The sequence below is a fragment of the Penicillium brevicompactum genome (genome assembly GCF_028827555.1).
Source record: "Penicillium brevicompactum strain IBT 35665 chromosome Unknown utg000003l_segment0_segment0, whole genome shotgun sequence".
Lineage (NCBI taxonomy): Eukaryota > Fungi > Ascomycota > Eurotiomycetes > Eurotiales > Aspergillaceae > Penicillium > Penicillium brevicompactum.
The window spans coordinates 4,432,598-4,457,214 of record NW_026623206.1 but is presented as its reverse complement, the minus strand read 5'-3'; the positions used below and the strand labels follow the sequence as shown (position 1 = coordinate 4,457,214).

Genomic DNA, 24,617 nt, shown 5'->3' with positions numbered 1-24,617 from the left:
TCGTCAACGGATATACTTTCCAGCTGGCAAGGCAAATCTTTGATCTCGGGTTCCCATTCATAGGTAGGGTTTCTGAGCATCAATTTGGTGACAACATCAGCTAGAGCGCATAGTTTCATCGTCGCAGGATTCATTTCCGATTCATGGATCTGGCAGCTATTCTCGACGCCCGCTAGTGAAAGTTAGCTTTTCGTAAATTGCCATCATATAAGCGAATGCCTTACTGATCTTGACATCACCAGACTGTGTAAGCAGGATCGTTTCCGGGCCCAGGGTAGCGAGTGCTCTTCCAAGCCCGCGCAGGTATTGTATTCCTTCCAATACCTATTCTGAGTTAGCTGCAGCTGCAGCTGCATCTGCAAGATTCTTGTGTTTGACTCACCGGTTTGACAATTCCAAGCAGTTCATCGTTGGTAATTGAGCAGCTGGAGGCTAAAATGTGGCTGACTGATACTTCCGTTGGCTCCCAGACCAACGTGCAGGATGCATCCTGATGCTAAATCTCGATTAGCCTCAAGAAACTTGGATGAGAGGTTTGTTCCACCATTTCTGGGAAACCTGTAGCGGGCGAGAACTGTTGTTTGAGTTCTTGGATATGCACCAACTCTCCTTTCATCGTCTTGTGTCGGGCAAAGATCAGAGTCCGATCTTGTGATGATGCAGCAACAGGTTCGAAAGTATTCCATGGGTTTTGGTTCAGCTGTGGGATCTTTCGCTTTGGGCGATCCGGGAGTGATTTCTTCAAACTGAGGGCGATTGCGGCGGCAGTCATCTTCTGACTCGGCGAGGGTTGAATATCCGGAGAAGCAATTGGTTTTGAACTCGGGTGCTCCTGGAAGAAAGCAGATTGATCAACCCACACAGTTGGAGGCCGACTAGGGCTGACCTGATTGTCCTTCATCTTTGTGTGTGGGTTTGGCGACTTATGGAAAAGGGCAGTGGGAATTACACTGGAATTTATATCGCCAAACCTTGATTTCTACATGCCCCTTTGGCCCCTCATCACCATGGCACTTGGTCGCGACATTATATTACTACGTCACTGCAACTTCAAAGTGATATCCGGCAAATTAGCAGGCTATGGTGAACTGTTGATGAACTATATCCATCACAGTCGGTTGACGTTTCAACGTTTTCGCTTGGTAGCTTGCTTTGCATCAGAAAACAGCTCTTGAATGCTATTTTCTCCGACCTCACCAGCCCTCACTCTATTGTGGTGCTCGAACTATCGCACAAATTGCTCTCAGATGAAGGATTATGCTCTTTGTCAAAGTCTGTTTAAACAATGGCAAACCCTGTATGATTGGCATTATTCCTGGCCATGTGTAATACAAGCTGCAAATAAGCCAAAATCGTATCATCCCAAGGGAGAGAAAAGAATTCCAGGCGCTGGACCAAACGACGCTGATAGACTCGCGTGTATATTGAAGTGTCTCACTAGGCACAACAACCATTCTATGAACTGCCCTGTATATCCTAGGAGCAATAATAATAGGGGTCTTCTAGCTTGCTAGCAATCCTCCCCCTTTCACAGGCATGCTATTAAAAAAGAATAGCACCACTGCGTTAGATACGTTTTTCACGTATAACTTTACCTGCATTCTTTACCGTTTCGCAGGCTATTATAGTATGGATATAAAGGGGTCTAATGCAAAGGCAGCGAGAGTAGTTGTAGTAAGTTTTGAAAAATGACGACACAGCCTCCTCGACTCCTAGGATTACTTGTGAGGCTCAATTCATGTAGTGCAGGGAGTGTTATGGGCTATGCCCCGTCTACAGTAAATTCTGCAAATTTTGACATAAATAGTACTCCTCTTCTCCGTTTGAGCCGATTGATCTCATGTTCCCAGCATCGATCCGAGCTCTCCAAAATGGTATCCGAGCGTTTCCCTCGAGCACTGTGAGTTTCTATCTGATAAGACCTAATCCCAGCTAACACTTGACAGATAGATTAAAGACTTGCTGTTGCCCCCAGAAGATACCGGAAAGCAGCAAACGACCGCTGTGCCACCAGGATCTCCAGAAGTAGCCCTTGTGACCCGGAGCGTCGATCTCGAAGAAGAGAAGCCAGCTAATTCCGCTAATGTGAAGAGGATTCCTTTCAAATGGGAAAACTCCGGTTCACGCGCCGCAGCGAATAAACGGAAGCACCAGGCTCTGGCATCACAAAGGCGTCGCAATCGAGCCAAGGAGAACCTTAGCTTGATGGCAGATGTCGACGCGTACTCGCGTGAGGCTGGCAAGCTGTCGTACCTGGTGATGCAGCAAAGAGCTCAATTGCTCGTACTGAATGGATTCAAGGAGCTAGTGTTGGCCAAGCAGACAGATCGTGCCATGGAAGTTCTGGGCCGTCATCCACAGGTAGTTTCTGCTTACGTCTTCAAGGCTAGATGTCTTCTAACCACTTCCCTAGCCACCGATGTTAGCTTCTAATACATACGGATTCATCGCACAGTTTGTTAGATACTGTGGCAGCTACCTTGCTTCAATAACGTGGAGTGACCCTTGTATGGATTTTGAAGTACAATACAAGGACGGAACAGCAGGGCAGGTGCGATGGCCAATAACGACGCCATTGAAGCTGCAGGTCACGCGGGCTCTCGGCGTCCAGGAGGAAATTCAAAAAGCCGACCTTGCCAAGAGTTTGTTGCCTACGGCAGAGTGGACCTTTTTCGAAAGTCTGAATATCACCAAGACAAATTCTATGCTCTTGGTTTTCGAATAGGATGATCTTACGTTTGGACGTTCCGATAGAGTCTGGCTTTTTCTACAGCGTTGCACATTTTCTATAGGTTGGGAAAACAGCATAGCCACTCTGATTCAGTTGATGAAGCATGGCATCTTTTGCATCAAATATCGCAATGATCTTCACCGGTATGATCCTTTCCTGCAGACTGATGAATCATAGACTTTGACAAATAATTATCACGGTAAGAAAAACCAAATAACACAATCCCAGTCCACGAACTGTCGCCAAAGATGGCGCATTTCCTGACGCTTCAGCAGCTCTCGTAGGCTTAAGCTGTGCAGCAGCAGGCAAGTCGGGCACTGTCACGGCCTCCACAGTGCTAGCCGTTGGCAGAGTAAATGTGGGGATGATCAAAGTCAATGGCACGAAGGCATTGTTCCAGGCTATCGTTCCCGTTGTGTTTGTGCTTTGAGTGGTCGACATTTTGTTTCTGGCCCAGATCTTGGTGGTAGGGTCGCTCTCAGAGTCGCCTGTAAAATTTCGATGTTATAACTTGTCAATCTTGCAACATAGCATTGCAATGGGCATAAATCAAGATACTTACTCAGCTTGTGTATGTGAAGTTAGCTAAAAGATAATGTAGCGTCCGAAGAATTTAATTCAGCCTCCCAATGGCACACGTACGGCTCTCCGAACTAGACCTTATCTTAGCTGTTAATGATATGGGTGGAAATGAGATTCTCGTGGGGCTTTTACCTTACCTGGCTATTATCGTCTAATATCGTGAAGGTAATCCCTCTTCAGGTAGTCGTTGTGGAATTGAGGAGCCAAAGGTATTCTAAGAGAATAATAGTGAGGACTCGAGCGGGGCATGAACTCACATTTATGTGGTCGTTTTAGCTCAGTTATGCCTTGAACTCTGAATGAAATGAGAGGAAACCGCTAGAACTACCGTTATCCCTTGCACATGGACATTAACAGTAGGCTATATCACTGTGTTGAACATGATTCCTCGAACTAGACATTGTGTGCGGACTTCCGGTATACATTCAAGGTGTCGAACGTATTATAAACCTATGTACTATGTTGTGCACTATCTCTCGAAGCTGGTCACCTCACCATCCTCACCATCTTCACCATCTTCACCATCTTCACCATCTTCACCATCTTCACCATCTTCACCATCTTCACCATCTTCACCATCTTCACCATCTTCACCATCTTCACCATCTTCATCATCTTTACTTCGCTCTCTCATGTTGCCATGTCCTCTTACGGGCTGTTAGTTCCTTAGTGCTTGTTATCGTACTATTTGCTCGTTGTGTCTCAAAACCCCTTACCTTAGGGAATTGAGTCGGGCACTCCTTTAGTACAATCCCGCCAAATTCTCTGATACGATTAACAGATTCATATCACCCGTCAAAACTTATTACATCCAGTTGGCCAAGCTTCTAATTCATTACTCACATTTTGTACATAACGGACACTTAAAGTTCGTCACCGAGTGGCAGTGTGGATATACTGCAAATAGAACAACAAGAATGAAATGACTCGGGACCTTCTGGAGACGATATACGCCAGATCACTTCATTCTGTGCAATCTGTTTTGGATCTGGACACCACATAAAAAAACACAAGAAAACAAATTTGTTTCCATTCGAAATAAAAGAAAGCTATCTATCGGTCTATTTATCGATCCATGAATCAATTTATCAAACTGGTAAATCAAAACGCCCAATTCAACGTCAGCAATCTAGAGGAAATCAAGGCATCAATGGGCGGCGACGGCTACTCCTGGTCGTTGGCCAATTGGAGTATCGACCGAGCCTTGGGGTTGCATATTCTGGGCGATTGTGTCCCGGTACAGGTCATACATGGCTTTCGCCACCGTAAGGCGAGTTTCTCTCTGGATATCGTCTAGATCATGCCATCCCTCGTCTTTCTCCCTTTCTGCAATGAATTCCGCTTCTGTACGTATGGCTCTTTGGCCAATTGCGAGGTTGGACTTGTTCTGCACGGCGTTGGTGTTCGAGTTCAAAGCAGCGCCGGAGGAAACTGGATTGTGAGGTGCCTCATCTCCATCAAGGTTGATTGGGTTAGTTGACGACCCCTGTCTTGGATGCAATTGTGCAGTGGAGGAAGGGGGAATTTCATATTGGCCCGCAGATAAGAATTGAGTTGCAGGTGAACTGAGACGTCGTGTTTGCTCTCGCGGAAGTGATTGCCTCGCTGCTGACCCCAATGGGCAAGGGGTGGGAGACCGATCTTCAGAGCCTCTTCCAGTGTCACTCTGGAGCACACGCTGATAGCGTTCTTCTTGTTTGTCCCAGACCTCTTTGATCTTTGCATCTGCAGCGCGCTTGCCATTGCAGAAGCGAATGAAATCGGATCTGGGAATCCAAGAACAAAAATCTTGCATTTTGTCGGTATCCTCTGACTTCAGGTCCTTCCATTTAATCTTCAACCAAGTACAGGGATCAGACTTGTATTTTTTATTTGGATTCTTTCTTTCTTCCGAGGCAATCCCGTAGATCCCGACAACATTATTCTTGGTATACCGCCAGACTTTGCTCCTTGGACTAACTTTGATCTGGGAGATCCGCAGAGACGATTCAGACATGCTATTCATGAATGCATTGGTATATCCATGTCGGTATTTGAATTTGTATCTGGCTCCATGGCGAGGCCCGTACTGGAGAATGACAAAGCTTGATCCTCGCAGGGTTCCCCATCCATCTACGAGCGCGTCGCTTTCTTCCTCATCATTGGAGGGATCAAGGGTGGCTAGAAGCTCTGGCTCTTCGGGCTCGGTGGTACCTCGGGCACTGGGAGACAAATCATCTTGATTCTGTGAATGACCGGCTGCAGGAGGGCGTTCATGACCACTAGAGCTTGACCCGGTTCCAGCATCATGCATCGGGGTGTCATCTCTCTCGATAGATTTCACCACTGAGCTGTCTGATGGTGGCGAAGAATTGGCTTGGTCAATCGGGCCATTGTCGTCAAGCTGACCGCCATCGTATGTGTCTGAGGGGTTGTCTGGCGAGTGACGCCCTTGGGAAATAGACGCCTGTGCAGCTACCCTTTCCATTAATCCAGGGGGCAGCTGGCCTTCTTTGTCTCGTTCCACCATTTCAGGAAGATGAGATTTTTTGCCCTTGGTGTTGCCGGTAGAGGTTTTATTAACACCACCACTCGATGCCATAATGAATGACCGACCGCGATGTTCTCTACGAAAAGCAAATCATTCACGCGGTTGATGGCAGGTATTTATGCATTTCGAGATTCTGAGCGAAGTCTTTCTGAAGACGCAAGACCGCGATATTTTAATGTGCGTTACAAATAAATGCGTGCACCGCAAGTTGTTTGAGTGTGCTCAACTTTCAAAAAGATCAAGTGAGCATTTACTTAACTACACTCTAGCTCGTTAGAATTCTGTCTCATAATAAAAAGGCAATGGAATGCGACCATATGTTGTTGACGAGTTCTGAAACCTAGGCTTTGAATATGATCTCTTTTTGTGTCCGGAAACAGCTTGTTGATTTTTGTTTTGAAAGGCATTTTTCCTCTCCTGACAAATAACGACTATGGTCAGCTGTTTCATGAGAAAGGATAACAGACCAACGTATAAGCACTAGAGCAGCATAACCTCTCATAGAGATTTAATTGCGGCGACTTTCGCTAGGCTTTTGACCAATGAGTGCAGATGCGTTGACCTCCAGAATCATTCATTGGGTCAGTGTCAATTTGAGAAAGTTTATGGAGACAAAAAGTCGGTCCCAAGTTGCAAATTTGTCTTGCATGCAATACAGCTGCTACGTGGGATCAAAATGATACCTAGCGATTTGTTTCTTTTCTAGAATTTCCTGTGCAAGGATGGCGTTGAGAGTGGCCTTCCGTCGATCCTCGGTCCATTGGGTATTCAAAATTACTATATCGATGAAGCATCCTTTGACACTTAATAACTAATATTGCTAGAATTTGGGCTCTGGTTAGTACAATTTACATGACAGAGGTGCGTGACCAAAATTGTATAGGGACCAGAATAGTAATATCGAAATCTACAACTAAACAAAAAGCACGGATCGACATCTCGGCATGAAAACCAGCACAAATCCAACACCATTGTCAAATGATCAGTGGTACATGTGATCACGCCCTTTCACAGTCTGAAACTTTCACATCACTTTGAGATCGCAGCTCGAAAACGCCTGATATACTCATCTTCTTTTATAATCTCCTCCAACTTGTAGAATTTGTAGATCGCCAGAAGTGCTGAACAGATAGAAAGTGTCGCTCCAGTTACAACAGTTGTGACAATTGCCATTACCGACCAGTCTCCACCTTGAGACGTACACACGTTGATGACAGTGGTCAGCAGCCCGGCGGCAGCATTCAAGCATAGAGGCCTAGTTCGGTTTTAGTCTTGAGCCCGCGCTCTCCAAATCTGTCTCACGGCATTGCTCACTTACACAAAGAGTTTATTGATCAGCCATAGGTAGTTTCCCCTGAGCTTTGGGAAGTGCATCAGCCACATGAGAGCTCCAATGCCACTCACAAGAAGAAGGCACGCAATCCCGAGTAATGGAGGGTTCTGGATGGTATGCAGCACGGTACGACCGGCTTTGTTGACTTGCAAAGCCTTTTCGACCTGATTTGAAGTCTGCAGTGAAGTGAACGTGCCGGGGATGACGAGATAACCGGCAAGCAGTGCCCAATTAGCCACACCGACCGTGATATTGAAGCTGATGTCCATTTCTGCCTCTTCCCTGAGCATTCTGACATAAGTGGTCTCAGTCGGGTCGTCGATCTGGCTGGCTCTAGACAGCGCAGGCGTCACATTTTCAGCTGGGCGGAACGGAACAAGCGCAGAGTTCATTGCAGGAAGGGCAATCATTTCTGATCCCATTTTACCTGTCATACTTAAATGGTTTCCCACAGAGGTAATAGCCGAGGAATGTTAGAGACTATCACGAAGAGGCCACAAACCAAGAAAGGGCTTTAGAATGCATTATATAGTCATTAGTGCAAAATTGCTACCATTCTAATATAGAGGAAGCCGCAGCTTTGTCTCGCGGTGAGTCTGACAGAAAGTGACATTCGTTACAAACTTGATTCAAACGACCGCAACTTGCAGATACACACGAAGAAGAAACCTGGCGCCCAAATGTTTTCCCTTGAGATCAAATTCTGAGACGAGAAAATACCACGCCAGTTCCAAGTTGGGGGCCCAGCGACACTTTGAACCTCCTCTTGTCAATTTCAGACGAGTCCCCGAATATAAAGCCTCCAGCAGACCTCTTTCTTTTTTAGATCTCTCACTCCATCTAATGGCTGCTTGGCTTGATCTCGTCAGCGAGAATGAAATATGGAACTTGGTGGATACCAACCGCTTGGGAGAACTTGTGCAGGAATTACCCTATCCAAAATGTCAATATCCATCTCTGCTGTATTTTACCGGTAGTTCAAACCGCATGAAAGCTTTGCGGGCTCTGTTTCCATACAACAACATCACACGCAAAGGCCCCGCAGGCTTGATTCGTCTTCATCTCAGCACCAAGACCGCTCATACACACAGCCCTATATTGTTTGCTGAAAGCAGTTTAAACCTGGAACACAGCATGGGCGACTCGAAATGGCTCAAGCATTCAACTACAAAGCATCGAAGCTTCTCTATAACGGGCACAGAAGGGCTGTTGCCTCCTGCAAGGCTACAACAAGAAGTGAAGAGGGAACTTGTTTTACCATGGACCCAGGTCCTGTGTTTGTTCCTCGATTCCGCCGCTGACATTCAGGCCGCAAGAAACTTACTCCAACAACCACGTCGACAGCTGACTATTGGCGACGAGGGTATTCCGGCTCCCACGCAGATAGTCATTGTCTTGACCAACGGCAAGCATACAACAAAAGCCTTCACACAAGAATACGCACAGCTTCAAGAGATGATCAAGACCGGGACAGTCACGATTCTCGATCTCAGTCCACGTAGCGGGCTTTCAGACAGCGTCGCTTTTGCGCCACTGGAAAGCTTGATCCTCAAGCAACTCGGTATAGTCCAGGCCGAGCAACTATCAGCTTGTCGGCGGTTCTCAGCAGTTCACCTCAGTGCTTTCTGGAACACTCATGTACAAAGTCACCAAAGGCTGCTCGATGCACCGCCATTTGATCTATTGGAAAGGGCCCGAAGGGGCTATACGAGAAATGACACGATGAGCGATTGTCTTCGAGAGGTCAGCCAGCATAGAAAATCCGTTAGCTGCTCAAGGGAGGACTTTGATGACTTTGTAGCTACGGCTTTCTTGATGGATGCCTACCCCCTGGAATGCATGGTAAGTTCGATTTCTTCTTACTCGCACTTTCATGTCTCGATTCAAAAGCTGACTTTCCCAGGTTTCTCACCCACCTTGGTGTTCGCCGCATTTTATGAGAAGCCATGTCTCGGCATCTGGGACGAGATGTTCCAGAGCCATATTTCTGGCGTTTTATCCCGCTTCGTGCAACATTTCTGGCAGTTGAGCGCTGTGAGGACTTCAGCAGCCATTCGAAAGGAGACGTTGCATCGCTTGTATCGCCGGTGGGGTGGTCTTCGTTCCACCACTACTTGCTTGGTCTGTCTGTGTCGACCCCCGGAGCATATGCTCCCCTGCAAACATGCAATATGTGACACCTGCATCGTGATCTTCGGAAATCCAAGTTCGCTTGGGGAGTATCATTTCGAGGTCGCCCAATGCCCTATCTGCGACGAGAGGTCCAACGTCACTGTCCGCCAACTACCTCCAACTAAGCATCCGGTGATTCTCAGTTTAGATGGCGGTGGAGTGCGCGGTCTGATTCAACTAGGCCTTCTACAAGCTTTAGAAAGGCGCATTGGTGTTCCGATCGCATCTCTACCAGATCTGTGCACTGGAACTAGTGTAGGTACGTACGACCACTGGCCGAGTGATTATGGTTGATAGACTAACAAAACTGGCGATTCAGGCGCACTATCCGCTATTGACATCATTCTCAATCAATCTTCAGTCACGCAATGTTTCAATGCATTCCCCGACCTTGCGCGAAATATTTTTCGTCGTTCCTCCAATAACCCACTTCCTCGCTGTATTCGGTGGCTTGCTTCGGCGTTTAACTTGACCACAGATGGTCTTTATGATTCCGATGGGCTGTCACAAATTTTCAAAGCAGCCGTTGGCCCATCTCGCCGCATGTTCGATGTTGCCACGGCTAGCCCTGCGGGTTGCCGGGTCGCTATTGTGGCAAGTCGTACCTCCGATGGCAAAGCCTGCGTATTGGCCAACTACCGAAGAAAAAGCCCGCGTTGCGCAAATACCGCCTATCAATTTTTGGCGCCACATGATGACCGGGAGGATCCTTTTCTATGGGAAGCGTAAGTCGACCGTCCGAGTGCACCCAATGTGAATAGTAGTAGCCGATTTTGCTAACGATTAGCTTTTGACAGAGCTATATGCAGTTGCAGCACCCTTGTGAGTTCAGACACCATGAGACATAATATCGCGCTGACACTCTCTAGTTACTTCCAGACCAAAACTTTGCCAGGCCTTGGTCTCTTGCAAGATGGTGGGGTCCGGGCGAACAATCCGCTAGCCATTGCTTTGCGAGAGTCGGGCATCATCTGGCCCATGGCGAAAAGGCACGACCTTCTCCTATCTGTCGGAACAGGATTCTCCACGTCTAGTCCCAGCGATTCAACTGGTTTTCTTGATCGCTTTCGGGAGGGTGCTCTTCCCCGACTGTTTCGGGCCATGATGTCTTCTCCCTCTATGGATGGAAAGCAAGGGTTTTTGGAAGCTCTCAATTATCTTCCCCAGTCGTCGACACCCGATATTTTCCGGCTGGACCAGGCCATCAATGGTACACTGCCAGCATTAGACGATACGTGCTCGCTGGAAAAAATGTCGCATATGGAGTTTGCAGTGCCAGCTGAGCTTGTGAGGAGCATTCTTGCGTCGGCCATGTTTTTCTTTGAACTAGATGAGTCTCCCGTCCAGGGCAATGCTTCCTTTTATTGTCGGGGATCTGTTCTTTGTTCACGACCGAACCCTACCGAGATCCTGCAGCGAGTTCTTGTCGAGTTCCCCGGCGCCAGGTTTCGGTCTGGTCAGGACCACGATTTGGGAAGCATAGATCCAGTCGACATTTGCCAACTGTGTGGATATTTCAGAAAGCGCGTTGCTTTTCGGGTCACCAGCCTTGAGGAAAGAGTCTCAATTGAGATTGCCAATGACACCTTTCGTGAAAAGATTGGCGGCTTCCCCAAATCGACGGTAGAATTTCTCGATGAGCAGAAGGCTTACGCTCAGTTTGGACGTGCAGATCATCAAATCCTAGATTGGCCGCCACGGAGATCTTGTTACTGCTATCGTGGGTCAAAGCGACTAGTCCACTTCTTGGAGCCTACTGTTGGGCAGAAAAGACGGCGGCTGTGAGCTGTGTGGATTTCTCATTTGGTGTTCTAGGAAGATAACAGTTAGAAGCAATATTCGATTTAGGCGAGACGGGAAATCCAGGAAACTCTGGCACCCAATAAGACGGGGCCCGTGCCCAGTCTCGTCTGCCGCTTTCCCCGCCCCTTTCTGCCTTGCTGGTTTACCCTGGCAATAAAACTAGTCGGGAACAATCAAAACAAATCAATATTATGCTTAGGCTGTCTGAATCTAAACTCCAACATGCCGTGTCTGTATTTGCGCCCTATGCATACACGTGATGGCCGCCCTTGTTTGTGAAAATCTAGATATTGCGAGTAGGGCGTTGCAAATAAAATCGTCATGAAGGTCACTCGGTGGCAAAGAACCATGCGCCGTCTCCAATATACCACCTACGAGAATGGCGGTGCAATTGGCGCCTAGGAACATCGTTGGGATTATCAACAGGCTGGCTTGGTGCTTTGCCGGTGCTGGTCTACGACTAAGAGTCCGAGGTCCGTCAACGGTGGTGAGAATGCGAGGAAAGCCGTTGAGAGAATATCCAAGAGCACCAATTGACTGCGTTCGCCCATAAAACAGACCTTTCGTTCTTAAAAAGCCTGCGAATCTCGAGCCCAACCTCCGTTTCAGTGACCTGAGACGTCAGTCTGCGATCGATATCCGATGAACCCTTTTCAAAAACAAATTCGCGGTGGCTCTGGCGACACCACCTCAAGCATCTACAGTCGATCCACCGACACGGCCAAAGATGCTATCCCTATGACTACCATACCAACTAACCTACAAATCAAGCCATCTCTTCCTGAGATGAATCTACTGGACCACCAAATCTCTATGGCTCGTGGGTCTACTATGGCCTTGGAAACCACACGGCCGCGGCTGAGAAAGTCCAAAACACAACCCCAAATGTCGATTTTGGAGTTAAAGGCCGAACGAATGCAACAACATAGTCAGCAGGGTCTTGAGAACAATTTTTATTCCAAGTGTTTTGAGAGCTTCCACCAACTCGTCAGCGCCACAATGGACGCAACCCAAAGTCTTGCTCTGCAGTATCATTTCAACCCCGCAAAAAGCCCTTCTGGTGACCCGCGCCTGATTCGAGCTATTGTTTTATTGAAAGTGGCTCTTGATAAATCCCGAGCTGAGGAAACCAGTGCAGAGCAGGAGTGGAAGCAGCAGTGGAGGGTCTCTTCTGTTCGACAGTCTTCAGTTCGATGGCTTTGACACTTTGGGAGCTTTGTGTCTTTGGCCTGTCAAGACCATTTAGGATAACCGGTTGAGCTGGATTTAAAACAAAGTCCGTGGGCTGACTTTGAATACTAGACGAGGTTTGATCTGTGGCTTGAGGTTTTTCCGCAACAATTGAATCGCATATCAGAATCCGTGCTATATATTTTTCATATTAGCCACAGCAGAGGGGCCGTGCATTTCATCATGCGCTTCGCGTTGTAGGGATAAACCGACGAGCTTTAGGAGCTTTTGAACTCCGCGCGTAAGAACTGTTTCACTTCGGAGACAAAATCGTCGTCAATGCTCTGAAGCACTCTCTTGACCGCTTCCGGAAGCAAGATCATCCGCCGATCCAGATGCTGGGGGCGGCATTCACATAAAGAAATCTTTAGGAGAGCTTTTTGCTTGAGCTGGGCTGTCAGCTGGTCGAACTCTGACAGCGCTGTCTTCACGAACTCTTAAATGCGATAAAGACTTTTGGTCTCTTTGAAGCCAGCGGTGCATTTCGAAAATTCAATGGCCCCGCGAAGCATCTTAAGGAGATTTTTCCGATCGTGTGGAATGCGGTGCACAGCTGCGTGGCGAATACTGGTAATCACGCGATGCCATCCTGTCAACGCGGTCAGAGTCAACTGAAAACATTCGTCCTTGACTTTGTTTCGATGAGCTTTCAAGAATCGAAAGAACTTGTGTAACTCAAAAGCTTCTGGGCACGTCCATCCGGCCGCGAGAGAGTCCGACAGAAGCCATTGCCGAAGGAAGCGGAAGGCATGATTTTCGAGTTGACGTTGTATGACCTGCAGGATATGGTGTTGAGCGCGAAACGAAAAGTAGTCAACCGAAAATCCGGGCGATGAGCTTATGATTTCCATCACTCCTATCCAATATGGTTAGCTAATACATATCCACTGCAGTTGTCAATACCTAGGTGTCCGACATACCCTCATTTAGCAAATCATTCTGGGCCATAGAGGTGATTGGAGCTGTGAATTTGAGCTCTTTGGTGTTGTCAAACAAAGTTGGAAGTCCCAGTGAAACGACATCGAGCCAGCGAGCTGACAAGATTTCCTACATATACACCGTTGTATGCATGTGAGGAATTTGTCGAATGAGCCAGTCGTAAAATTGAGGTGACTGTGTCAGTAGGTCGAATATCCTCATGTTTTTGGTGATAGCATCATATTGCTGCGGGCTCATCAATTTAAATTGTGACTTCACAGCGGTCGGTAGCTCTCTCATACCGGTAATACCATTTTATTTGTTTCTTTGGATTACCAAGGAGGGGCCGGATATATAACGGCGGATTTTTCTCTTCTTTGCTTTGCGGTGCTTTCGACTTTTCTGCATAAACAAGATGATTGCGCTGGGGATCTTCATCCTGAGCGTCCTGCTGGTCACGATTCCAGTGGTATGGCCCTTGCTTCGTCCGAGTTCGAGACATGCTAAAACTTTACTAGACTTCCAGGCCCTTAAAGGCAATCATGTTCACATCAGAGCCGGAAGTAAGGGATGCTGTTCATACAGCACGGTATCGCGAGGACTTGCGCTGATAGTTCTTTTGCAAGGCAGACACCTGTCCCACTACCCGCTCACAGCGTGAGACGAAACAACGATCTGTCTAGTGACCCCATCAGTGAGTGTCTTAACCCTTTTAGAAACGGTCTGTCTGCTTATGCCATGTTCCAGTTGTTCTCGATTCAAGCGCACAACACGGTCGACTCCACCGGCATCGCCGGAGGCACGTTACTGGTAGATAGCGTCGGAGACGGATGCGGGACAAAGTTATTCCGCTGGCTCATTAGCCACTGGGCTACCCACACAACGTGACCCACGGTCGCACAAGCGACCTTCCCCTTTAAATTAGTGAAAACCATTCGATTTTGTCCACTATCAAAAGTACAATAAGAACATAAGTTTAGCTATTGAACACGTGTAGGGCGTTTAGAACATGTATAACCTTTTATTTCACAGCTAGATAATGTTACCTGCCGCCGAACTAAGGGCGTAGAAGGTAAATTAGGCTGAGCAACCGGTTTGCCGGTACCCATGGTGAACATATTCTTTGCTTTGATTCCTCATCGTCGAGAATCATATCTTCTCCACCACCCTCTATTGTAGAACCTAGACTCTCGCAATGGGCCGGGTTGGGCCCAAACTTCGAGCCCACGGCCCATTAGTGGGGGCCCCCATTAAAGCCCATTTCAACGCTGACAAATCAATTTGTGTAATCGCTGTAATACGAACTTTTACCAGTCGTACAAAGTTCAAAATTGAAAGGTACATTTATAGTAGATATACTAGTACATGTTTCAATTTTGAGTTGGGTCCGACCGGTGGAAGTCAAGATATCGCGAAAAATGTTGATATTCATGTTTTGATCTTGGATATATATATGAGGTTTATGCGTGAGTACCACCACTTTCTAGTGAACCTCTGTAATTTATAAAATTCCTAAATACACGCGTCTTTTCGCGACTTTAGACGTGATATAAAGAGTTAATAGGACACTAATTCTAAAAATTACCTTAGTTATAAGGTAGAAAAACGGTGGTAAAACGGAAAGTAATTGATAAATCCGAAAAAGAGGGTTCAAATTTGCTTGGCATCTGAATTCTCGGCATGTTTGTACTGTTTGGGGCCCATCAACCCATCATCGTGACTAAGCACCCACCGACGGTCGGTCCCCTCCTGTCAGTGAGCCAAAGCCATTTCACAAACCAAAGAGGGTAGTAAATTATGTTGAATCACTCGTTTTTTGGTCTGTTTCTTGTTGGTGCTTGCTCGAGTACTAGTGCCTGCATCCCTCGGATCCGACAGATACTGTCCCTTTAACAATATACCACAGTCCACAGAGCATGTATGGGGTACACAGAAAACATAGCAAGATTTGCTAGCAACCCAAAGATAGTGAATGTCATACAGAACTGATATATTGCTTCAGCGACTGCGCTGGGATCTGCTAATTTTCGAATCCCACCGGGCACCAAAGTGAACTAAGTAGGCGCAAAAGGGTTCGATGATCACGAAAACATGCGACGACTATTCTCCAAAATCTGCGCTAGAGCTTCCCATCTGTTGTATTGAGGAACCGCAGCGCAGAGAACGGGGAGGTTTTTGTCGACTGGCTGAGCAGAGGCCATGGAGCTATAAAAACGAGGCGTTCGAACAACAGTAGACTTGGAGCGTATTTTCTTTCACCAATCAGCGGCAAATCACCATTCCTTATGTCAACATCGTCTTACCATGTCTTCCCTGGAGGGTGGAGGGGTATCTGGGTGAGAGTGATATGTGAAAATCTGACCATCAGGCGATTCCATGATGAGCCAGCTCTTCATCCCATATAGAAGCCAAAATTCATTGTGGCGCCGTAATAGATTGTTGCGGCGCTTGCGGAGTTGCTCTCGCTCGACACGGCTTAAAGCAGGCGCCATCTGTCGATTAATTTACTGCAATCAAACAGCAGTTTGCCACGGCTGCATGCAGGATTTATTTATGTTGCAATGCCATGGGTTGAGCATCGAAGATGACTTCAACGATGTTCACCACATCCGCGGATTTTCCCAACGATCCTCACCTGTTACGATTTAAATTGCGGGCTAGACCTAAATGCGGGTCAGAGAATTCAAGAAATGCGGCTCGACGTTGATATGCAAGATGCAAGATTGACATTTTGTATCCCCAGCATGAGACATAAAGCAACAATTTGAGTCTACGTGCCTTGGATCTTACCTCAAATTCTAATCTTTGATACAAGGAATCATACCAGCCATTTGGCAAAGACCCAACATATTGGGCTAGTCAGCTTATATCAGTATGAGACTAAGCGGAGAGATGCTCTGGCCTTCCCTCGCTTGATTGCTTTCACATCAGGCATGTGAAGCAACTTGCAATGGAAAAAGGCAACCACCGCCCAGCTAACGTATGTATCGTATATGCCTCTATCCCGACTTCCCCTTGTTTCCTACGACATCTCGAGATCAACTGTCGCTTTTCTAGGCATATGGCTGACAACAAGGAACACGCAGCCGACATTTGCTTCGCGGAAGCCTACATCCAACCATGACACTGGCTCTCAGATAAGCCAGGTATCACCCGAGGACAGTTCGAGACTTCACGAAATGCCAGTCTCAGAACAGTCTTCCTCGCCGACCTTGCACCGACCATTATATTGTGATCATTTGGGATCAAAGTCCAACTCTCCAGTCAACACCCCTGCCGTTGCATCTGCAACGGAAGTAGACCGTAATGGAAGAGTGACCGGGGTAGATCTCTCAACTGGTACCACAAGAGGACAACACATCAACACTGGCTTTGATGACCGCATCCTACCGAAAGCAGATTCAAAGAGCGACGCTGCAAGCTTGCTTCAGGAAGTCATTAGCAAAATTGCGCTTCTACCGGTTGAGTTAGATCGTGTTCCTCCTCAAGGCTTTGCGAGTTCGGATAAATCGCATCCAGAATATTCATCGGAACCCAACGTGGCACCTCTAGATTTTTCTATGAGCCAGGAGCATACAAAAGATGCCATTGGCACAGAAACTGGCAAGGGGAACCTCTCGCAGAAAGAGACAACAAGCAATTTTGGTACCGGGAGGTCTGTCATTGCTGGTCATATCAGTGAGACCACGAGACATTCTTCATCTGAGGTCACCACTCATGATTTCCCAACTTTGTCACAAACGTTGGCAGAAACAACCAGTTCTCAAAGTAATTCGCAGACGATAGGACCCATATCAGCCACAAAAACCTCAAACCGTGAATGGCAAGACACGGCAATATCAGGCAGTAACATACCGGTGGGGCTTTCAAAACAGGGCGTGGCGCTTTTACTTAGTATTGTCCTTGGTGGCCTTCTCGTTTTGATCGGTATTTTTACAGTACATCACTTTATCCTGCGTCGTTTACATAAGCACGCTGGGGGACCGGTGACCGTTCGCTCGCATGCGGCTGTGAGTTTTCCGGATAAAAGAAAGAGAATATTGCCTAGGACAGCTGAATTTTCGCACTTTTCAATTGACACTTGAATCCATATCTCATAGTGACTGGCATTCGGTGAAGTTATTAACGTAGATACTCTATAATAGCTCTCTAGATCTGGATGTTGATAGTTTGAGCCAACAGTTCTTCTCAGGGCAGCTTGCCTCTCCAACCCGACTTTGGGATACAGAATCCAAACTTGGGACTAAGCTGATATCGCGCAAACTCCTATTTCGTATCCCGGCTGCTTTCCAGAGGCCCACGCGAGTTCGAACATGAAGTTAGACCATGGATGTTCCCTAGCTGAATGAGAATGGAAAGAGTAAATATGCTGAAGATCGTCATCGTCAACCCATTGTAAGCTCGGTCGTGCTTTGAGCATGCAAACTACCATTTCTAGATGTTGACTTTAGGCTGGTATGACCATTGCCATTCCCATAGTGAGGCTACACAGCCTCCAATTTCGCTGCCTGCCAGAACGACCATCATGCCGTTGATTCTAAAGGGCCCGCAAGTAGAGAGTAGCCTCAGAAATCGACAGTGCTGGCCGGGGTGGCATCATAATGTACTGCCGAACTCAAAACTCGTTTCAGTGATTATGTCGTATTCAATCACTATTTAAGGTTAATATTCCGGTGCAGACAGGTCAATTTATGCACAATAGGTACCAAATTCACGGCGCAAATGAAAGCTCACGGTATCTGTGCTAACCCGGCCACGGATTCTAAAAATCACTTGTTTGAGCAAAGTCTCGGCACAGCTTTACAAAAAAAGAAGCCGCCAAATGAGCGAAGTCAAAGCTCCGATGAAAGCTACATCAGTTGTATGATACTTTTGTTCTTACTCTTTTCGGGCACCTCCCCAGTGAATCGTATCACTGCCGTCACGAATGAACTAGAGTGGCCAGTGGGAACATTGCCGGCGACAATGGCCAAAGTTCACTGTCCACGTTTGAATCTAGCATTTGCCCCGATGACTTCGGTATCGGATCTGTTGGCTCAAGCACAGCGTACACAAGTTTCGCAGGGGAAGAAGGGAAATGACAAGATAGCCCTCCCTGTCAAGAAGGCCCGGCTACCATTAGTGAATTTAGTGAACACAAGTCAAATTGTGACTAAGATTCAACTTCTAAAGAGACGAAGCTGGCCGAAGTTGAAGAGATTGAGTCAAGCCGTTCATCGCAATTCACGACGGATTTTGCTTCTTCGTGCACACCTTTCGGCATTACAATCTCAGCTCGAAGAACGGAAATCTGCTCGATCCGCTTCAATGAAGACAGCCGTGTGCAAACAGGAACTGGCTAAAGCCCAGCTTGCCCCGGGCCGGATGTATCAACTTGGATATCTCTTGATCCAGCATTTTCTCAAGAAATATAATGAGGGGCGAGTTGATGAAAATCTAGTGAATATGCCCGATTTGGCCGCTCTGTTGATTGACCAATTCCATTGCCTGCGCGAGTGATTTTATTCATTTCGTGTTTTTTTGGGCAATTTTGGGTGGAAGTGAGGTCGACCTATCGCTTTATGGGTCATGTAGTAGAATGATCGTCTTCCAAAGAAATACACCGAGAAATGATCTAATTACGGCTGATACTACTTCTCCACGTTTTCATACGGCAACGCGACGTGCGATATTTCAAGTACTCTGAACTATGTTTATTAGTAGACGACAGCCTTTGGCACAGTAGGGGAATCACCAACGCACAGGATTTAAAGACCACTATGTACATCTCACTAGCCACTACGCGCATAACGAATTGTTTATGAAGAAATCCGAGGAGAATATACTAAAAATTGCATAATTCACTATATTTTTCAAGAATCAGTGCTTCTATAGATTTGTTAGACAATACCAGAAACGTATTAAATATGCTTGAGATACAACAGAGGGACAACAGAACATTTATTACACACCTCACACACGACATCTACAATCTTCAATCTTCTGTGTTGTGATGTCACTTATAGTCCTCGGAAGCTTTTGTAGTGACACTACAATGAAATACATCATTACCCTTTAAAGCTCTCCTTCACCACTGCCGTCTCGATCTTTCAGCTTGGAGATTTGCTCTTGCAACCAAGCCATTGCTCTAGCCATCTGCTGGTCATTTTCACCGGTCCTCTGTCTTTTAGTCCCGATGCCCATCTGCGAGGGCACACTCTCGTACTCAGGATACTGATTCTTGAGGTTGGCATGAAGCTGCGACGATGGATAATCCACGTAATGCGAATAGCACTCGCCGGGATGTATGTGTCGCCCATCCATCAGTTGGACACTGAAGTTATTGTTAGAAAGACCCGACGAAAATTCCTCAAAGAAACTCTCATCGATCGGTAGTCCGACGCTTTGTGTATTTTCCCCTAGAGTGATATTCATGACACAGAACACCGTTGGCTGGTTCGCTGCTGGAGCAACAGTTACCACATTGTGAGCCAGAGCTGTTGAGGCGGCGAGAGGAATCTCTGTGACACTGCCAGAATCCACATCCATGTCTGGTATCGCTGTCACATTCCTACCAACATCTCCTTGATTGAGCTGCTCGCCGTGATACTGAATATCGGTGTTGTTCTCGGCAGGATCACCACCGTGTATTTGGCCATTGCCATTCCACAAATAGCCAAAGACTGCCTTGAAAACAGACTGTCGGAGGAAGCCTGCTGTCACGCGAACTGGAATCTGGCTTTGCTGCAGCGACTCTGTAGACAGGGCGAATCGATCGGCCTCGACAGTATTCGAGTATGGCTTTCCAAACCTTTTCGAAACATCTATCTCTTCGGATATGTCTTCTGGATATTCACACGGACTGGGGGATGGTAGCTCCACTGCTGGAAATGAAGTGTCGTTTGGGACCGGTGGTTGGAACGACCTTGCTCTCATCAATGCAAACAAATGGCGCCATATTTCCTGGTTCGGGATAAAAGACGATTCGGAGCTCTGTAGTCATGTCACAGCTTTTGAAGCCTCCCCCATCCCCTCTGGTGCTGGTATCTCCTCTACTCGGTTGCTTGATCCGCCAAAGGAGAACTCCGAGAAAATCGACGATACTACCATGTGTATAAGCGACCCTTCACTGCTTGACTGTCCCGTCTATCGCAAACAGCCCGGGCATGAATTGGATTTTTAGGACCCAGGATATGATATGCACAAGCGAAAATTCAATTGCACCATCATTGGCTGCGGAAGGGGGTTTGAGCGTCAGGACCACCTCAAGCGCCATATAAAAAACCACTCAAAAGAAAAGCCCCATGTCTGTTGGGTGCCTGGATGCCACCGGGCATTCGCACGTCGAGAAAACCTCAAAGCCCATTGTACGAAGACACATACGACACACGAAGGCCGCAACCGCTATGTTGCTACCCTCGACGAGACGAGTCCCTACTATGATCCAAGATTTCGAGGCCAGCTTTCATTTGATGGACTCCCGCTCAGGTTTCCAGCACCTAGCAGCCCCGGGCCTGAAGCTAAGCTTCAACAACCATGAATTTGGGCATGAACAAAATTCAAGGTCAGATTCTTCCCCATATCAAGCGAACGAAACTAAGTATCTTTAATAGACTCCCATCATCCCAACTCGTCTCCTTTCAATAAGGCTAGTGAAGATTATACGGTATAGCACCCCGCCGCCGTGACAATTTTCAAGCTTCTCGATTCTTGTCTTTGCCTATCGGAGTGCTTTGCCTCCAAGCTTGCCGAAGACCTACGACCAAGGAAGCGCAACAACCGCTTCAAGATTCAAACTATAGAATCTAGGTGGAAATAAAATCTCCATGCAATGCAATAGTAGCCGCTGATTTTGTGTGAAGGTAGACGGGGCAATCTCAACGTGGATGCTCGGTGAGGCGGCCATACGACCAACGGTGATATTTCGTTGATCAGTGACGGGGTACCAGCCCTTCACCACTATTTAATTCATTCCCAGTGTTGCCCTCTCTGAGTAATTCATGCCTAGTTTACTTTTCTCTCTGCCACATTGGAAATAATTATCGGCATCCGGCAGTATATTTAAACCTCCAGTTAGTCTTGTACCGCCAGTTCAAACACTGTTGTCGCCCCCCGTACAGCAGCGCGAGAACCCAGTCGAACGAGATGTCGGAATTTGGTCAGAATGGTTCGTACCACTTGATTTTACGGTCGTTCTGTGCTCACAGCAGACTAGATAACCACTTCGATCTCAGCATTCACGAAATCCGGCGAGAGTCTTCTCCTATATCGGCGCCGGTTCCCTCTCTTTCTGCAGATAACGAAGATGCTGGGCTGGATTCTCCAAATGTAGCAGAGCCTGGGGCACATGAGGCTCAAGGACCGCTCTCGGTCCAATGCTTCTTCCACAGCAACTACGAGGACCAGTCGGGCTTCAAGTGGACCGGTCCGCATCCTCTCTCCTTCTCTACTCAAGCCGATGACCTCTTCCTGTACATTTCAGCATATTTTCCTTCCGAGGAGGTGTACTGGGTAGAGTTCCGACTCGCACGAGTTGATCAATCAACCGGCGAAACGGTAGGAGAGCATCTATTCTTCCTGCCAAGGATTGAAACCATGATGGGGAACTTGCACCGGATGCGTGAGCAGGTGCTGGACATGGTCTCCCAAACTGCTTTTGGAGCCGCAGCCCCATTTTTCCGATTGTCTTTGTGGCCGCGAATGGAACCTCTGCCTTATTCCGGTCACTCGACCCTTTCCCCGCTAGCAACACTACCCATGATGCCATCCCTGGATCCATCATTTTGTGTAATCTTCCGGTAAACTATAGGTGAATGCAGCGTGACTACATTCAAAGTGCTTGGCGGCTTCTCTCAGGTTTTTCAATGGTAACACGTATCCAAAGTCTACTTTACACAATATTCTAAGAGATAGTCAAAAAGTTGAAACCAAGTTTGAATAGCACATTTTCCTTTTTCATGATTTCTGACTTTGATCGATATATCTGTTGACTGTCGTGTATGACATGGCACCCTTCCGTTGGCAGACCCTCACGCGTGGCTTTTGATATCCATCAACACAGCCAGATCACTTCTCGAGCATTGATTCCAGCCCTTGACAACGCCAAACAGTCGTTCTTGGGTCTGTCCCAAAGCCTGTTCAAAGGAATACAGGCGAGATAGCTGCTCATCGGGACGATGCTGGAGCCCATCTCGCTCGTTGCTCAGTTCGGTGGTAACTTCCCTCGAAGTTTTGTCATTTTCGTCTGGTTTCTCACCTTCTCGGTGTTTCGGCACACACGAGGCCCATAGACGTCGAGAGAGTCCCACGGTTCGAGCCGCTTGAAAGGCGAGTTTCGGGTCATCGCGATCAAGATCTGCCAGTGTCTCCAATATGGGTTGAAACTGCTCGATCGCCAGGGGCTCCTTTTGGCATGCTTCCTGCTGCTATAACAGAATGTAGTGATCAGCCACGGTATTATAACGTGTTGTCGCACCTAGCTTACCATTGGGGGCCCAGGATCGGAAACAGCCTGTGGATAGGCCTCATCACTTTGGATAGGCATTTCGCTCGGCTGGCGGTCTGCCATATCTTGGTCCGGTAGTTGTTCTGGGGCATTCATCGTTTTCACTTGCAAGTGTTTAGCGTCCAAGAGTATACATTCTACCTGGCACTGTTCTCTCTTATAGCCGGTCCAGAGTCAAACAGTTAGTTCAACGCTACTGCAAGGGTGGCAGGAATCATTCAAGGTGACTCAATGACCCAATACATGTTGAAGACATCGTTGAACATCTATCTTCAACTATGAATCTGGATCGACTACCTTCTTTGGTCGATTTGTATATTCTTCGTAGTAACTTCTGCTCACCGTTCGAGGTGAAATCTGAGGGACCCAAAAAAAAGAAGCCCGAAGGAAAACTGCTACGTTGATTCCATGGTGACCGTGATGACAATGAAAAATGGTCGATGTCACTACCAGCGTCCTCATCTTGCTACTGTTGAACAACAATAGACTCCGGAATGGCACGGCCGTTTAAGGGAACATACTGTGAATGTGTTTTCCGACCATGCCTACTTTTGGCGGCCTCTTCGCGCTATCTAGCAACCTCGTCTACGAAGAAACTGCCTCTTGTGCTACGCCAACTTGACCGCAGGCCATTTTGTGGTGCTTCAAAGTGCGGTCGTTGAGTCAACGTTGGGCCGTCCAGTCGGTCAACGTTTCTTCACAATAACGTATCTTCTCGGTCGCCCGCCAGAATGTGATTTGAACGTGTCTTTTAAGCCATCAGAATCGAATTCAGATATCCCGACAGGCCTCGTTTTACTAGCCATCCGCACAACTGTGCTTGAACGTTTGACACCAACCAGAAGCATGCAAGTGACAAACGAGAAGTCTAAAGATACCTCTTCTGCCCACGGGCTTCCGCCCAACAAGACAACTGCATAACTGTTCAACCCGAGCAGCTGAAACATCCAAGGCGGATTAAATTCATTTCAAGTAGGTGAACCGCGGGCATCTTCCGTACTAACAAAGATAGAATACATCGTGGATCTAAGAGTCAATATCTTTTTATTGTATATAAATCTTGTATTTATATCTATGAATGGGCGGTTTCGGGCTTGGGGGTAGCCCATGGGCCCAAGCAGCAATATGGCGAGGTCTAATTGGGACTCTACCTCTTCATACCACACGAGTCAAGTTTTCGCGTGCATAAAATTGAAGGGCTGCACTCCTTCCACGCATTGAGGCGAATGATTGTCATGATAGGATTTGCCTGTGGCATGGTGAAGCATTTCAGAGGGCCGTTTGTCAAGCAGCAAGGATTCGTGAATTTGTGGGGCATCAAGGCACCTCAGACGCCTGCGCGTGTTGCATCGCGTCCCGCACCACATCCTAACTTTACACAACAGTCACGTGTCGTGATATCGGACCGTGAATAATCCGTAATCGTGGCACCCAATTGAAATCGACTTCAGCACGTCTCCCTCTACCACGTTAAAAGGGGTAAATGACTACGATGCATCCGGAGTAACCATTACCCATCTCCTTTCCTCCGACAATGGACCTCGCGATTCGTTCCACCGCGAGATCATGTATCAATTTTTGTCCCTCTCCCTTACTGCAACTCGAATGAGCACATAGTTCCCCGCTCAGCGTCCGATATTCCGTATTATAAGTGAAATTCCTAGAACAATAGTGGCTTTGCGACTTAATGATTGACTTTGAGTGGCTGGCTCTACACTTCTCGAGATAAGCTGTGGCATCGAGTCCAGGCTGGACAGCTTCCTAGCTCACTAAATTGCTAACAACTCAAACAAAAGATGGTCTTAGTAGAGCCTCGGAAGATCAGCTCACACAA

At 47.3% G+C, this 24,617-nt stretch overlaps 3 protein-coding genes across 3 annotated transcripts; 1 reads left to right on the top strand and 2 right to left on the bottom strand.

Moving 5' to 3' along the window:
• Nucleotides 1-4,460: 4,460 nt before the first annotated feature.
• N7506_005446 (uncharacterized protein) lies at nt 4,461-5,894 on the bottom strand (the record flags this gene model as incomplete). Its single annotated transcript, XM_056954740.1, has 1 exon — nt 4,461-5,894. One exon carries the CDS (start codon nt 5,892-5,894, stop codon nt 4,461-4,463), a length of 1,434 nt encoding a protein of 477 aa, XP_056813629.1.
• Nucleotides 5,895-6,872: 978 nt separating this feature from the next.
• N7506_005445 (uncharacterized protein) lies at nt 6,873-7,586 on the bottom strand (the record flags this gene model as incomplete). Its single annotated transcript, XM_056954739.1, has 2 exons — nt 6,873-7,098; nt 7,162-7,586. The coding sequence occupies 2 exons, from the start codon at nt 7,584-7,586 to the stop codon at nt 6,873-6,875; spliced, it is 651 nt and encodes a 216-aa protein (XP_056813628.1).
• Nucleotides 7,587-8,019: 433 nt separating this feature from the next.
• Nucleotides 8,020-9,642, top strand: N7506_005444 (RING finger protein; the record flags this gene model as incomplete). Its single annotated transcript, XM_056954738.1, has 1 exon — nt 8,020-9,642. The coding sequence occupies one exon, from the start codon at nt 8,020-8,022 to the stop codon at nt 9,640-9,642; it is 1,623 nt and encodes a 540-aa protein (XP_056813627.1).
• Nucleotides 9,643-24,617: the final 14,975 nt, after the last annotated feature.